Source organism: Pygocentrus nattereri, chromosome 6 (genome assembly GCF_015220715.1).
Source record: "Pygocentrus nattereri isolate fPygNat1 chromosome 6, fPygNat1.pri, whole genome shotgun sequence".
Taxonomy (NCBI): domain Eukaryota; kingdom Metazoa; phylum Chordata; class Actinopteri; order Characiformes; family Serrasalmidae; genus Pygocentrus; species Pygocentrus nattereri.
The window spans coordinates 18793996-18811108 of record NC_051216.1 but is presented as its reverse complement, the minus strand read 5'-3'; the positions used below and the strand labels follow the sequence as shown (position 1 = coordinate 18811108).

Below are 17113 nucleotides of genomic sequence, written 5' to 3'. Positions count from 1 at the left end.
CTGGTGAGTGTGTGTCAAAGTAAGAGAGATAAAAGCTATTGAGGAAAAGGTTAGGTTCTTTGAAGTCATGGTCAAATTGCGTACAAAGAAAAAAAAATAACAGCGGTCAATGACACTGATACTGTTTGAAAAGTTTCAGATGATCAACCTCAAATAAATGCTATACGTGCTGTTTCAATTTTATTAGGTCCATCTTCAAAGGCCAGATGCCTCCTGTAATAATAGTGTGGTGCAGGGAGATGCAAAATGAGTGGAAACTAATGCTGTTTAAGGTCAGATAATTCATTATAAATGGACCATTGCAAACATCCCAACTGATGACGGTGAAAGAATGGAAAAACTTTGAGCAGAAATTATGTAGGAATTACATGAAGAAGGAAAAAAAAACAATCAGGGATGTGAGGTCACATTTACAGTATGCCAGATAGAAGCAAATCACAAAAGACAAATGTTAAGGTAGAAAAAAAAATGACGACAGTGATAGTTCCATTTAATTTGGACCGCTTCTTCTGGATACATTCAAACCCAATTTATTCTAATCTGCATTGTCACCTTGTATATTAAATTAGTCTAAATAAGATTAAATTAAATTGAATGAGCATAGTACTGGCTAAAGATGCAGTGTGACAACACTGACCGTCTGATCTTCAGGCCATCCTGTAAGTTTTTCCTGAGCACTGGTTTCTGCTTCAGGGATTGGCCTCATCTGGACTCTCGCCGTTCCAATGGCTGTCCTGAAACTTGTCTTTACATCTTTGTTTACTGCTAGGTCCTCTGGACCTTTTGTCTTAGGGGTCACAGGATCACCTGTAAACAGGTCTTCCATGTAGATTCAGTGATACAGTAGTATGTTGTCTCATTTATAGTCAATAATAGGCAGTGGTGAAACTATTTCAGTGTTAAAGTTTTAAAAAATCAATTCATTTACAGACATTCTACTTTGGTCAGCACTTATGGTTCTAGGAAGTTCTCTGTTTCCTTAGGTGTACTCCTGCTGCTGAAAGGGCACAGAATAAGCAATAATCTTGTTGCAGCGCTTTTCCCCTAGCCATGAATAGAAGGCATTCATAAGTGAATGTTGGGTACACATATTTAAAAGATGTAATTATCTCCCATTTGAATGGAAGCTACTGTAATAAAATGATGGCCCAAACCAAATAATTTCTGACGAACGGCTTGCTCTTTGTATTTGCCGGTGCAGCAGTGTACTCTGGTGAATGTCATTTATCTAAACAAAGAGTGACTGTGAAAGCAGTCAAACATTATCTGATGCTAAGCAGTACTTGTGTACTGTGGTTGCTAAGCATAATCATACCTGGTGCCAGATGAGGCCTGCTCTCACCACACATGGGTGCCAGACTTTGGGCTATGGGTGGCAGAGAACCTGACGGAGGCCTGTTGGGCCGTGGCAAGCAGAGGAAACGGGGTTGGTATCTCTCCTGCCCTGACCTGGTGTACACAGAGTTACCCTGACCTATGGAGGAAGCATATTCCTCCCTGCCTGCAAAAAAAAGTACAAATTTGAATGACTAAAGCCTTTTAGTAATTATAAATAAAGAAATATGAGCCATTGCTGCACGAATATTATTGAGTTAAGTACAATTAAGTACAAGTTATTCATTTTTAGATGTTTCTGAGGAGACACTTCTTAGGAGTTTCTTAGGAGTTACTTCACTTGCATAAAGAAGTGCAAAGTCAAAAGAAAATAAGTTAGAAGAAAAAAAACATTGCAAAAAATAATTCAAAGATGGAAAATTGGTCTTTTAAAAAATGTGTAAGTCCTGGTAGAGAAAGAGGAGAAAATCAAGCTCCACTCTTGCTTCAGATCTTTAAAAACATCCACAGGTGTTTCTGTCCATGCAAGAGAAGACAACTCTGGGTCTGAAAGGATGTGCAGCTGTCAAGAAGCCCTTACGCAGAAAAAAGAATAAGAGTTGTAAATCAAACAAAGAAGCTGCTTATGTTCTCAGAACAATTGGCTGACCACCCCAGAGTCCAGCCCTCAACATCACTGATTGTGTTGGGCATTACTTCCATCGTGAGAAACAGAAAGTTGAAGTTCATGTTCTAAGACTTCACAAGTGTGGAAGAATATCCCTGAAGCTTTCTGAAAAATGAAAAACCTGGCCATTTTGACAGGACAATGTCAGAACCCTTTTGGGTCCTTTATAGCACTTTTTAATGGTTCTTTAAAGAACCATATACAAAGGCATCATAGACAATAAGTATTTAATCATTTCAGCATTCAAATGGTTATTTAAATTCTTCTTGGTTTTATTTATAACCATCACCTGGTTAAGATACCCCTGAAGAAGCCCCTTCATTAAGAGTCTACACATGTCCAAAATATATGGCCACCCATCACTGGCAGTGGTGTTGAACTGCACACAGCTTGTATAATCGCTTTAGAAAAGTGTTGCCAATAGAAAGGGATGCTCTGGAACAGCAACACGTGAGTCTGAGATCACCATGCCCAGTGCCAAGCGTCGACTAGCATTAGGCTTGGAGCTGTGTTCTCTGGAGTGACGGAGCACCATTAAAAATATTTGGGATGAGTTGGGATTTTCAAACTATTAATACCCTTTCAGAAAAAATGTTGGGTGAGCAAGAATGTACAATCTTTTGGACATATAATGTATCTTAATGTAACTGAAGGAAAACATGAAATTAATCAAACATTAATGCTCATGCTTAGCATTCCACAAACATAACTGGGTCTGTACACATTTGTTCAGGGTGGACTGACCTTCACTTGCAGACTGGGTCACATAGTGCTCCTCCTCTGCAGGCCAGTGGTATGGATATAAGCGCTGAGTAGCACGTTTAGAAGCTGACAGCAGAGGCTGGGTAACACTGGTATGGCATGTCACTTTGGCCTGAGACCAGAGAAAGTAAAAAGCAGACTTTTACACATCTAATATTTTGCTGTCTTCTCAAGTCCCTCTACTACAAACAGTTTTCTCAAAACATCTCACTTCTTTTGAAGCTGTGACACTTGAATACTATATTCTATTATTTACAGTTTACTCTTCCTTCGTACATGTGATCTGTTTTCCCTCCAGATTCCCTCCTGTCTTTGTTAAAACATCTGTAGAGAAAATGCAGCAAGCGCAGCCCAGAGCAGTAATGTGTACTGGAGTTCATGTGGCAATACTGAAAACGGAAATACTTTCAAAAGAATAAGTGCTAAAATGTTTTGATCCCCCAAGTCGAACATTTAACAACATTAAAGTCAGACCAGGTGTCAGCATGTAAAATAGTTCAGCATGCAGAGACATCAACATTTTGAAAGCTTTTACCTTAGGAAATCCACAGAGGGAGAGAAAGATAGAGAAAGGGAGAGGGAGAACAGTGGTGCGGGAGGGGCGGGTTGTATTTTGGCATTGACCTACATAGGCAGTCCTCTGTTTATATAACGTTTGCGTTTAGTTTTGTTTTACTTGCGCACAGAATTTGTCCTAGATTATCTTTGATGATGCAGTGATTATTTAGTCTTTGTCTGTGTATCATCATCTGTCTGTGAAAGTATGAATACGATTTACATGAATTCAGATGTGCAGTGATAAGGATTGCCACTGCGGTCATTTGGAGGTTGTGGCTGGCCAGGGCACACCTGTGCTGTTTACATTCAGCTGTAGCGGGAACGTGACAGATGAAGCGCTCTGCACACAGGCCACCCACACTGAGCGCCTGTCTCCATGCTGTGGCGCGTCCTAGTCCCTAAACACACTGATTACCACATTCAGCTCTCATCACCTGCATCCTTCCCTGACTTGGCCTGAGACTGCATCTGCTCAGGTTGTACACTACAGCTGCTATTGCAGTTTCCCTGAGGTACTAGTCTGAGGGCAGCTTTTTCCTGTAATCTCTTTAAATCCGTTATTATTTAGTTATTAATCTTAAGACATTATTCAGTAACTGCTATGAATATATTGGCAACTGCTCTTAAACTAATACTAGTAATATGGAAGAATCTAAGCTCATTCATTTTTGAAACCTCTGAATTTGCGCTAGCTTAGGCATACACTTCCAAGCCGACAACAAAGCATAAAGTCACAGTCGCTTTGGATAAGAGTGTTCGCTACGTACTATAAATGTCATCTAGTAGTCAATTTTATCATAAAGAGAACATAAAACGCCTTGTATATGCTGTACAGTCCGATGTGACAGCTGACAGAAAAGCACACACTTAAAATTTTGCAATCGTATATGACATTTAAATTACTTCAGTGTTTGGCAACTAATATCAGTGCTGTTCATGTTAAAGCTGTCAAAACAAATCATACTGATCAGCAGAATCGCACACACATCTCTGTACCGAGTCAACAAAGTATGCTGGCTACCTACTTAACATTAGCAAACTAAATTAATACCATTCTGTCTTCTGTTCACACACAGCACATACAACGTTTGGTTGTTTGTCTCACTTCCCCATCCAGCAATTAAACAGCAGGCTTGGGTAACCACACTGCACATGAGGATTTTTATTGGAAGCAGTGGTATTCCTGAAAGGGAAAACTAAGTCTGGTCTCCTGTGTGTGGAAGAGTGTTATTGACCGGTGGGGTTTTTCTTTTTTTGAACATATCACTGCTTTTCTGGACTGAAATTTGGTGTATTTTTGCTGTCCCACTGAGAGGAGATGGTCATTAATATGGCCGCTTTAAGAAGAAAGATCATGTCACTGAAAGGTTTTAAGGATTGAGCATCATAACACATTTTCCTTTCTGAAAGAAATGCTGTATCAGACTGGGTCTCGTGTAGTTCTACAATTATAGACTGTAGTCCATCTGTTTCTCTGCATAATTTATTAGTCCCCTTTACCCTGTTCTTCAATGATCAGGATCCCCACAGGACCACCACAGAGCAGGTACTATTTGGGTGGTGGGTCATGGTGGTGGCATGTTAGTGTGTTGCGCTGATACAAGTGCATCAGACATATCAGTGCTGCTGGAGTTTTTATACACCTTAGTCTGCTTACTGTCCACTCTATTAGACACTTCTACCTTGTTGGTCCACCTTGTAGATGTAGTCAGTAGCTCAGTAGCTCATCTGTTATTGTCCTTCATCAGTTGTCACAGGATGCTGCCCACAGGACATTGTCAGAGGTTTTTAAAAAATCCAACAGCACTTCAGAGTAGACCTATACGGTAAGTGGAGCTGATACTACTCAAAAAAGTTGAAATGAAATGTACTCGTTTTATTGTGACAAACAGATTCAAAGCTGACTGAGCCTTCATCATGTCTTGATTAAGGTTAAGCTTCAGGCAGTTGAAGCCACTTCCAGGTGAATACAAAAGTGTAACTTCTGCAGTCCCCATCTGAATTTATATGTATGTATTTGTTGTTTTCCGCATGACTATGTGCGGTATCTGCCTAATCCTGCCTCTACAGACGGCTCTCCAACTCAACAAGAGGGAAGGGATTAATGTGCGTATAATGAGGCTACAGCCAAGGCGTGAGCCGTATTTGCAGATTGTCCTGGAGAGGAATTGGGTAGATTATGGACTGTCTGCTTATAAAAAGCCCCTTAGGACAACTGTATTAAGATTTGCAGCTCATATCCCACAGAGGTCAATCGGGATAATATACTTAAATTGGCAGTTTGATTGGCTTGGAATGTAAGGAAATTGGAGACACCTTGAGCGTTGAGCGTGCGCAGTGCATATAAGCTGCAGGCTTATCAGCCGAGCCCAGGTGCTGCTGCAGCTCCGCACATAGCCATGGTGCGAGATTAGGGAATGAGACGTAAAATTAATATACAGCACTTCGTTGCTCTGCCTTCAGGACGGGTTAACTCTCGGGAGCAGAATAGAGCTGTGGTTCTCTTACCAGGCCTGGCAAACTAATACTGCTGTGAAGGCTGTCACCCTGACCTGAACCTAAGTTTAAACTCAGTTAGGTAGTAAAAGGCTGAGAGATTTACTGTGGTCTTCTCTGTCTCTCTCTCTCTCTCTCTCTCTCTCTGGTTTATGTCCCACTTCTTCTTCAGCCAGCCATCGACAGTCGACCTTGGCCAGGTCTGCACAATGGATTATTCATAGCAGATCTCTTAACTAGAGAACAATCTGTTTCAACACCCCGAACTCTGCAAAGTGAACCCATCAGCTTTTTTCACTAATCTATTGTTAAAAATTTTGTAAAGTTATTCATAAAATAAAAATAAGAAGTTTTAGATGAATGATGAGCAGAGCTGTAGATTACTCTAAAATGACTGCATGAGATAAAAAAATTAATATCCACAATGCCTTGTATTTCAATCACATCTTGAGGCAGAAGAAGGTGGAAAACAATCAGATAAATAGTTAATTACTGTGTATCATTTAGTATTCAACTTCATGTTCTTGACAAAATACTTAAAACATTTGAGCTAGTAGTAGCAAAAATTATTCGTATGAAAAGTGATTCCAAACTTCTGAACAGTAGTGTATATCTGTTGCTGTATTTGCTGCAATACCTCTGTTTATATTTAGAGTAAACAGTATATCTAGACTAACCAGCATGCACAGTGGTCACTATTCTATCTCTGCTTTATCCATGATCCGTTTCAGAGGGCGCACAGACTGTACCTGTTTTTTACCATAAGCCAAGATGGCTTCAGTCAGGTCTTGAAGAGTGTGGAGCTGAACCTCTACTTCCTCTTTAGAAGTTCTAAAAGCCCTCCTCCTCCTGTTAACCTTGTGAGGCTGGCAGGATGACAGCGCAAGGTCTTCAGAGTAAAGAAGCAACGGGCCTCTCCTCGTGCTGTAGGTTTTAGGTGGTGCGGGATCCACTCCACCAAGCAGTCGTCCACTGCTGGTTAGGCGAAGCAGAGGAGGCTGGGATTTCCAGTTAAAATAGTCCTGGTGGGGATGAGATTATGTTTCACTTAGTTACTCATTCTGAGTTCACCAATTCAAGAATCCCTATTTGAAATGTACAGTGCATGCCATAGCTGACTGGACAGTGATTTAATTTTGCACTCACTTGGAAGTGCAAAATGTTAGCTGTGATTTTGAAAAATCATAAAGGAATTGCTGTTATTTTAATAAATGTCACAACCTCATTTTATGGGACCATAAACAACTGGCCAAATGATCAGTCTTAAACTTTTGTGTTTAGTTCTTAATTGCAAATCCTTTGCAGTTGAAGTGTAGATATCACTATGTAATGGGTATCTTTGCTGGTGCGGTCATGATCTGGCAGCCTTGTTATGAAGACGTTAATGTCAGTGCTTGTCTTCAGCAACTGAAACAGACGCTCAGTGGAGATCAGGTCAGGTGAGATCTTTATCTCATCTGTCCATAAGACATTCTTTCAAGAGCCTCCCCAGTGTTTTGCATCTTGTTATAACCCTCTGAGGTCAGGCTGGTGTATTCTTCTTTTCTCCTGCAGAGCGTTTTGATCAGTCAAAATTTTTTTTTTTTTTTAATGAATGAAAGTATTCTTCCATTATCCACTATTGTGGTGTCCTGTGATCTGCTAGGTCTTTTGCTATGACTAATCTCACCAGCTTCTTATCAGTGTACAAAACCATTGTATAACACCTTATATTTTGCCTCTCTCTGACTGAGTCGTTTAGATTTTAACCCTGTTGCCTGCTCTAATGCTATTTATCCTCATGTTGGGAGGCAACAGACTCCACATCTTCAATAACCTTTTGTAATTCTGTGCATAAACGCATAAACAAGCTATGCAGTAACAAACAGCTGGCCAAGAAACAGCTGAACTGCCCAGTTACTTTTGATTTTTGAAGTAGGAGGACTATGTGTACAAAGGTCTTACATTTCTAAATGGTTCATCTAGTATAGATGTAAATATCCTGAAGTTAATGTTGACATTCTGCATCTCAAGGCCGAATTTCAGTGCTGGGGTGAAACACTCAGAAAAAGAATAATCTATTACGCATTGCTAAGTACTGATCTCAAACTGTAATGGGATTCTTTACTTCCTGAAAACCGGAATCTAATTACTCATTACTGTACTTCTATGGTGCTCTCTAAAGCCCCCACACATCTGTCCAACTGGAAAATACAAGGAGACTTGTGAGTGTAGAGCTGTTGCTGAATGTAAAAAAGGAAATGAGGCCTGTTTAGAAGAGGTTTGGATTGCGTTCTTCAGTGCAGAGATCTTTTTCCATTCATTTCATTAGTGATTAGATGTTTGCAGTGGTCAGATTGTTTGCAGAATTTATGATACTTTCTGTGTTCCTGCTGCACTGGTCACATTCATTCATGGTCACTTATTCTGGTGTCCAGGTAGCACACCTTAGATTAAGGCAGTTTTGAGAAATGCTCATATTTAAAGCTCACACAATGTACCTCAGGTTCAAAATAGACTTCCAGTCTTCCGTATGGCCCACCATCATCTTCTTGGACTACTTGACTATATCCTCGACTTAGGAGTGACAGAACGAGGTCTTTCATGATGATGCTGTTGGTCCTTCTGACCATCTAGATGCACAACGTCTGCAAAATGCAAATTCCCAAACCACAACTATTCATATATTAAAACCTCAAACAAAAATAAAACAATAAATGACAATAGAATAAAAAAGAACAGGAAAATATTATCAAAAAAAGGATCGCTGCTGTCAGAACAAAACCTCATATCTCCATTTTTGTTGTTTTGATGTAAATGGAATATTCCTGTTGCCCTGTATACTGTGTTTAAATTTCATATTGAATGGACCAAAAGAAACAGCCCAAAATGACTTACATTCCGCTGTAAGTTCCACTGACTTACATTGAAAGTAAAGTATGATTTTTTTCTTCTCCTCTTTCCTCTTCAAGGTTTTATTCCGACAACAGCGATATATAATAGTTATATATACTTTGGATTTATAACTGCTTTGTTGTCTTACCTGAATTTATGTTTCTGAACTCTTCTCCTGTGCCGCCGACTCTTTAGCATTAAGGGAATGCATTCTAAGGTCTGTGTAGTGTGACTGAAAGGCAGTTGGCACTTTTAAAGTGCAGCACAGTCACATTTGACTCCTAACTCCTCTGTTTACTGGGCCTCACTGTTGCTAGGCTCTCCACAGCTCCTCAGGACTGTTTTCATGTTGCCTTGGATGCAACCAAGAGATTACCCCCTCCTGGTCAAGCCAGCCATTCTGGCTACTTTGGTTGCGCTCATCCTACAAGTTAAACAAAGAGAAGAAGAAGTCCTGCTAACTCACAAGAGGGGCCTGCCTTCCGGTCAGCTCAGCTGGTCAGGATGGCACAGCCACTAATTATGGTTTTGGTCATAGTTTTCTCACTTTTTAGGAACAGTTTATTTCTCCACAGACCGCTCCTCTCTTTGGCAGAGATGGTTTAACTTAACCCCATAAACGCAGAGAGGAAGTGTTAAAGAGTTGGGACAAAGCACTACTTATTTAAGAGGGAAGTATTCAACTTGAATCATTTTACTACAGTGGTGTATACTAAAACGGGGCAGAACTAAGTGGAGTAGTGTACATTGTCAGTCAGTTGCAATGAAAAGTCCAGTTGTTAGAAATGTAGTATTGTTCACCTGCTTCTGCGCTGTGTTAAAACAATGTGAAATCGCAAAATATCCAGAATGTTTGACTTACAATTGGATTAGCCATCATAGAAGTGTAGATCAGAGCTCATTTAATATAGAGCACATGGAGTTGATCCTGGGTTCACTATTCACACACATTTACTTCACTGGAGCCCTAAAGTGATGTTGTCAACACAAAATATTAGCACCTAATGTTTTCCATCCATTTAAACCTTCTAATCAATGAGTGACTAATATAAATAGTAAGTGATGCTTTCACATCACTGTCATAGAATATTAATGCCTTGGTTTCATGACAAGATGTTGGAGAACTGAAGAAAAATCTCAGTTTACTGCAAAGAGAAAGTCTCTACTCCCTGCCGAGGATGCCTGCAAGCCACAACACTGCTGTTAACTCCCGCATCTCCTCTTGCCATGTATAACCACGGTGAATCATTTTATAGCAATATGAGATCATGCTTTTTTTAAACAAAGCAGAACTACTGCCAGGCTGCCTGCTGAGATGGCAAGGGGGATGTGGTGACCTAAATGTTTGGGGTTAGCGATGGGTCACCTTGGAATGACCGCACCTTTACTGTGGGTGTCCTCTTTTGCTGAACAAAATGATTGCTAAGATGCAGAATAAAAGACCCAAGCAGGTACCCATGTAGGAGTGTTTATAACCAATTTGTAAGCACAGTCATTCAGTATTGAGATGAGGGCTGGGGAGGAAATTACACTGCTGGAGAAGGTCTTACCGCATTTACGAACTGACAATTATGGCTTTGAAATTTATGTAGAGTGCATGAAATCATGAATGTACTCTTTGTTGTGAAATACTTTGTGAATTGCATTCTGGATGGACCCCAAGGGTGGGTGTTAGGGTTAGGGTCTGATCCTTAATTAAAGAATAAATAAAATGGAACTCCACCTGTTGAACAGGCCTGATATTTGAGGATCACAGACGGCATACAGGCCAAGTCACAGTTGTCTGTGTATTTAAAATGCTATAAAATAGAGTCATTAACATTTCACCTTGGACACTTTGGAGGGCAACAAGAGGAACCTCCTTTAATAGACAAGAAGATGTATCTATAGGTGGCGCCAAATTGCTGCTTTACAGATTTCTCTACTGAGACAATAGCCAGTCAGTGCCTTTCTAACAGGCTTCTAGGGAGGACAATTATTTCGCAATTCTCACAATGGAAGATGAAAACTTCGCACTGCTTGGCACGTTTTCTTTTGGCGTCTACTTTGACAGAACTCGTAACCATGTCTCAGTGTGATCTGTATGATCTCTACTTATAAGCTGTTCTGTTTAACAACATCGTGATCTAACCCATGTCACAAAATCTTGATTTAAGAAAGGATGTAACATACAACTCCCATTGGCAATTAATAATTGCCGACAAGCCTTTTGTATGCCTAATTTAGCTTCTGCACTAACGTTTGTGAGAAACAAGGTGGTGTATATTAGGCTAAGTAATACTGAAATGGCAAATTCACTAATTCACTTCAGAAATGATAGCCCCACTACCAAAAATAAATGTCTATGAAGCAGGTAATTAAAAATCTAATCATTTTATTCAGTGAAACTGTACATATACAAATGTCCTCTTACCAATTTTCTTTTTTAAAAAATCAGGTAGAAAAGAAACAGCAAGATTATCTTCATAAATACATATATTCTTTAAGAAAAGGTGATTATTTACAAGATGTGGAGTTGAAAAGGATCTTGCATAATTTCACAGATGTACACATGCATATAGCCCACAAGCCCATTTGTGCCACAGAACTATGCAGGATTGTCTGTGCCTGTGAAAATAATACAAGTCCATATAAAAAAAAAACAAGAAAGGATACATTTATAAGGCAAAACGTTCAACTTTCATTGACAGAATGGTGATTCCACAGTAATGAGCATTACACGTACTGTGCTGTCAGCTGGAGGCCTATACGTCCTAAAAATCTGCACAGATTACATCTGTGAATTATACTGTTACATATAGCTATAGTCAAATTATCTTTTTCACAGATGTGAGAATAAAGGTCAAATGACGGTCCTTAATTCGGGGATCATTTTGGCACGTCAAGTGTCCACAGAATGCAGTTTGTCCAAAGGCAGTGGACAGAGCAAACGGCCTTCTATGTGTGTTAGTTTGGCTCGTCTTTGCATTAAGAGTTCAGGTCCATGCTTGGGCTCCTTAAGAGAACATGTCTCAGGAAAAATAGTGTCCAGCCCTGTTTTTCTTTTTCAGATCCAACCCTGTAGTCCAACTGCACTGCAGAGTTTTACTTTTTCTTGCTCTATCACAGCTGAATCAGCTGGTCATTAGCTAATGATGTGACTCAGGTGGAGGGGAAATACAAAACAGGGCCCCTCAGATGGCCCCTGAGACCAGAGATGAGAAACACTGCTCTATATCAGGGGTTCTCCATCCCTGCTTTCCAGCTTGACATCTCACAAACGACTGTACTGATCACTTTCACGACCTTATATGTATCTCATGAACTGAATCTGATGAGCTGAAACGGGTGATTTATAACAAGAAAACATGAAACTGTCCAGTGCAGAGTGGACTTCAAAACTGAAGGTGGTTCTCAAACCTCTCTCCTCATCTGTCTACGTGTGTTTGTGTCCCTCTCATACAGTCGTCTCGCCCTGGTTACTGTTACTGAGCCTTTTGTAAAACCTGCGCCACGACTGCAGCGTCTTGCCGGACCAAATCCAGAAGCCCGAGGTGATGCCCACGATCATGGTCATCAGATACTTGATCATGAAGACGGTGAAGTCCGGCGTGACCGGAGCGAAGTCTCCCGCGGGACAGGGCACGGCGAAGCGCTTGCAAGTGTGCATGTGCCACGTGCGCTCCCACTGCGCGCGGAACGCCTGCTCATAGAAGTAGCAGGCGATGACCACAGTGGCCGGGACCGTGTAGAGCACGCTGAAGACGCCGATGCGCACCATGAGCTTCTCCAGCTTCTCGGTCTTGGTGCCGTCGTGCTTCATGATGGTGCGAATGCGGAAAAGCGAAACGAAGCCCGCCAGCAGGAACGACGTGCCCAGGAAGAGGTAGACGAAGAGCGGCGCCAGTACAAAGCCGCGCAGCGCGTCCACGCTGTGCACGCCCACGTAACACACACCGGCCAGCACGTCGCCGTCCACCTGGCCCAACGCGAGGATGGTGATGGTCTTGACGGCGGGCACGGCCCACGCGGCCAGGTGGAAGTACTGCGCGTTGGCCTCGATGGCCTCGTGGCCCCACTTCATGCCGGCGGAGAGGAACCACGTGAGGGAGAGCACGACCCACCAGATGGAGCTGGCCATGCCGAAGAAGTAGAGGATCATGAAGAGGATGGTGCAGCCCTCCTTCTTCGTGCCCTGCGCCACCGTGCGGTAGCCGTCGTCGCTGAAGCGGTCGATGCACACGACGCGGTCCTCGAGGAAGAAGCCGGCCGCGTACGCCACGGCCACCATGAAGTAGCAGCCCGAGAGGAAGATGATGGGCCGCTCGGGGTAACGGAAGCGCCGCATGTCCACCAGGTACGTGAGCACGGTGAAGAGCGTGCTCGCGCAGCACAAGACCGACCAGATGCCCACCCACAGGCGGCCGAACTTCACCTCCTCCTCCCTGAAGTACATCAGGCCGTTGGGCTTGGTGGGCTCGCACGGCGCGCCGCAGTCCTTCTCGCCCATGAAGTGGTAGTTGAGGTAGCTGGGCACCCGCAGCTGCAGCGGGCACGTGAAGTGCGGACTCGACTTCCCGCTGGCGCCGCCGCCCGGGGGCAGCGTGAGCGGCTCGCGCCCGTAGCCCGTGGGCTCGGACGTTGCTCCGGCTGCCCCGCCGGCCGCCTCCGACGTGTTCTGGCCCACACAGATCTCCCCGGCGCCGTGCACGGGGAAGTTCTCGCAGCGCAGGCGCTCGGGCCACTGGAAGCCGAACTTGTTCATCAGCGCCTCGCAGCCGTGGCGAGCGCGTTCGCACAAGGAGCGGCACGGCGGGATGGCCTGCTCCAGCACCGTGCACACGGGCGCGTACATGGAGCACAGGAAGAACTTGAGGTCGGCCGAGCACTGCACCTTCACCAGCGGGTAGAACTGGTGCACCTCCAGCCCGGCGTCCTCCTGGTTCGTGTGGCCCAGCAGGTTGGGCATGATGGTCTGGTTGTACGCGATGTCCGTGCACAGCGGGATGGAGATGGGCTGGCAGAAGCCGTGCTCGGGCACCGAGATGCCCTTCTCGCCGTGATACTGAGCGCCGCTCGGCTGGGAGCACAGCAGGCACGAAGCGAAGAGCAGGAGGCCGATAGTCCGAGCACAGGGGGCCGGCATGGTGGAGGGAGCCGCGGTGAGGCTGGCGGAGGGTCGGAAAGAGGGGGTGCGGACAGGAGGGACGCGGGGTTTCTCTTTACCTGCACTTTTGTTCGGTCAGTGCAAAAATGTATTCAGTCCACTTCTCATACAAAAGAAAAGAAAAAAGGAGCCCCTTTTACAGACCGGCTGTTCGACCACAAGTCACTCGTGTTTTCCGAGTAGCATGTTAGCAAAAGAAAAAAAATCTCACGAAGTTCACACAAATCCTCTTCACAGTCCCAAAACAACTGCAAGAAAAGTATGAGGCACGTTAAGGTCCCTGTGAAGTCGAGGAGCGCCTTCAGTCGCCCTCACGAACTTATGTGTTCCGTCGAATCCAGAAAGAAGTCCACTAAGGTCTCATTCCGGGGGGCGAACTGTTTCAGACCCGCTCGTCCCGAACTTCTCTCTGAGGCGCAGCGCTCATCGACGAGGTCCTTGAGTAAATTTCAAACCGCGCTGGGAGAAGATCGACGCAGAAAACGGTTTATACCGAGCTCTTCCAGGAGCGCAGCTGTCTCTCAGTAGTACAGTCCAGCTCTGCTGCCCGTGTTCTGGCAGTTTTCATCTCTCTCTCTCTCTCTCTCTCTCTCTCTTTCTCTAGATGGTTTGAGCTCCAGCACAGCGCTCTCACTGTAATGTGTGGCGCCGGTTTCCAGACGCCCCTCATTCACATCCCCCTAGCACTCGCCGTGGGGCGCCTTGAAACCTAGATTTCATTCCACCAATCACGGGTTTTGTTTTCCTTCGCTCCTGGCTCCTGATTGGTCACAGAAAGTAATTTCTGAAGGTCTCAGCTATCAGAAACTTCCCCCCCTGAATTTGTTGAAGTAATGTACGTGTCCTACGTTGGATCGTTAGTAGACGTGGAACCTCCTACTGCTCAAAATAGAGTTTTATAAGATCTGAGTGGTTTGGGTCTGAGGACCTGGAGACCCCTTTATCGAATGCCTTTGTTGTCTTATTCGTTTGATGAATGGTGATGAATGGTCATCAAACGGCGAAACGCCTGCAAATGAGATTAAATTGACCTAATTAAATTAAACTTAGATAAGATATTGTTCAGATTCACATACGAAAAACTGAAGAAAATGTGGGATCTGATAGAAGCACAAAAGAACAAAAGAGAACATCTCTCTCTCTCTCTCTCTCTCTCTCTCTCTCTCTCTCTCTCTCTCTCTCTCTCTCTCTTTGGATTACGGTTGTGACGATGCCAGGATACCATTCAATACCGATACTAAGGGTACCACAGTGTTCCTTACTAAATGATACTATGGCAAAAATGTCTGAGCACCAAATATTTATTGTATTTACATGTTTGATTTTTAAATTCCTTTTTCCAGCCTTTTAGCTGAATGGAATACAGTACCTAACATGGCTTATACTTCACTCTGATTGCTTCTAGGAGCATAAGACAAATTATACTGAATGAAAGTCAGTTAGATATCATCACCTTTGGAACAAAACCTTGCATTTCCATTTCTGTTGTTTTTCATTTTGTGACATAATTTGAAAATACCAGTTGACCTTTATTTTGTGTCAGAAAGACATGTTGGACGGAATAGAAACAATCAAAAATGAATTGGAATTAAATAACTTTACCTTGACTTCCATGAAACCTTAAGAATGTGTTTTCCTTCTCCTGTAAAGTTACCGTTTTGAAGATACAAGCTTTTTGTCAGAGAATGACTAATTAAATATGATCATTGAGGTATCCTTTCCTATTAGAATGCTTCATTTGCCTTTATAATCGTATATGTATGACTTCTAAGAGGTTCCTGGCTGGGTTGTATGGTTCCAGGAAAATCTTTTAAAAGGCGTAGAAGGAATTCTGTGGAAGTTCTTTAAAAAGGTTCTTCTCTCTCACTTGTTCAGGGAAATAAAAGTTCTTCTTTTTCAGTCAAAATATTGAATTGTTTTCCACATTACAGTATTGAAAAAGTAGCTTTCGATACTTTGAGCAGCCCTGCTTTCACTTCTTAGTCTTTTATGGTCTTTTCAGGCTTTCCGTTGTGAAATCATAATGACTCCCTCAGCCACTTGAACAATTTGTAAGTTCTTTTAACTTTCCTTCTTCCAGCATATCCCGATTCAGTTTCATCTGTGACTCTAATATTAGTCAAAAGTGAGAATGATTAGAGTGAGAGGAGCTAATGTCTGAATGTTAAGTGTTAGTTTCAGGGTTGGAGTAAAAAAAGACGCACCCGTTGACACACCTCACAGCTACTATTCAGCAATCTGGAAGGAGGGTCATACACAAGCAAAGGTTTTCTTTCTGCCCATTTGAATTTGTCGCATATCAATTCAAATGGATGAGAACTCAGGCTCATTCTTAAACACAGTGTTTTAGAGGTGAGAACAGCTTGTATTAGAACAGCTCGTATTAAAATGGGCCTCATAATCAGGTGTTGTAGATGTGCTCCACCTTTGGTTTCTGAGTAAACTGTTTGAATAAAATATTTTAAAGTAAGCCTCAAGGAGAAGTCATGAAGACCCCAAACATGGCCTCAGTGCTGCCATAAATCTGAATTTTCACAGCTCATCACAATTATCAATGGATCAATTAGTAATCATGCTGATACCAGCTATGGCCAAAGCTATTGGCTTGTTATTGAATAAGTTATTCTTGATCATGAATAAAAAATCCCCTGCTCTCCTCTGGAGCTAGTTTTAAAAATAGATCTGAGCTGGAGAGCGGAGCGCGAGGTTCCTCAGTATGTAAATGTGAGGGCTGAGGGAGATAAGCCGCTCCGTGGACTTCAACATCAATCACAGAGAAGCCAGCGCTGCTGCCTCTCCTCCGAACGGAGCCGCACGCCATTCTCATTCCCATTCTCTCACCGTACCACTTCTGCCCCATGTTTGATGATTGTGTTGCTCTCACACTCTATCTCTCCATCAGAGACTTTTTCACTGTGAATATAGATCATTATTTTCTACAGCAGGTTACTTCTCACACACTCTGGATAAAAATCAATTACATTACATGTTTATATCAAAACGGCAATTTAGGAATATTTTCAGTCTTTTAAGGGAAAAAAAAGATTGACATGCATAGCTTTTTGGATTGTTCGCTCAGTCTGAATCAGAAATCTTTACACAAAGCACAATGCATGGCAGACAAAGGATGACCACTTCTTGAATGAAAGACCTACCATTTCTGTCCACAAAGATGAAGCTGACAACCCCCCAAAGAGTGCTTTTTGGGTCAATGCTGAGGCTAAATAAAGTGACCTAATGTGTTATTTGTAGTGTTCACCACAATATGAGTTCTG

The 17113-nt window shown here is 42.8% G+C and overlaps 1 protein-coding gene across 1 annotated transcript; it reads right to left on the bottom strand.

Annotated features, from left to right (window-relative positions):
- Positions 1-11049: 11049 nt before the first annotated feature.
- Positions 11050-13980, bottom strand: fzd7a (frizzled class receptor 7a). The gene has a single exon (XM_017692212.2). The coding sequence runs from the start codon at positions 13815-13817 to the stop codon at positions 12129-12131; it is 1689 nt and encodes a 562-aa protein (XP_017547701.1). The 5' UTR covers positions 13818-13980; the 3' UTR covers positions 11050-12128.
- Positions 13981-17113: the final 3133 nt, after the last annotated feature.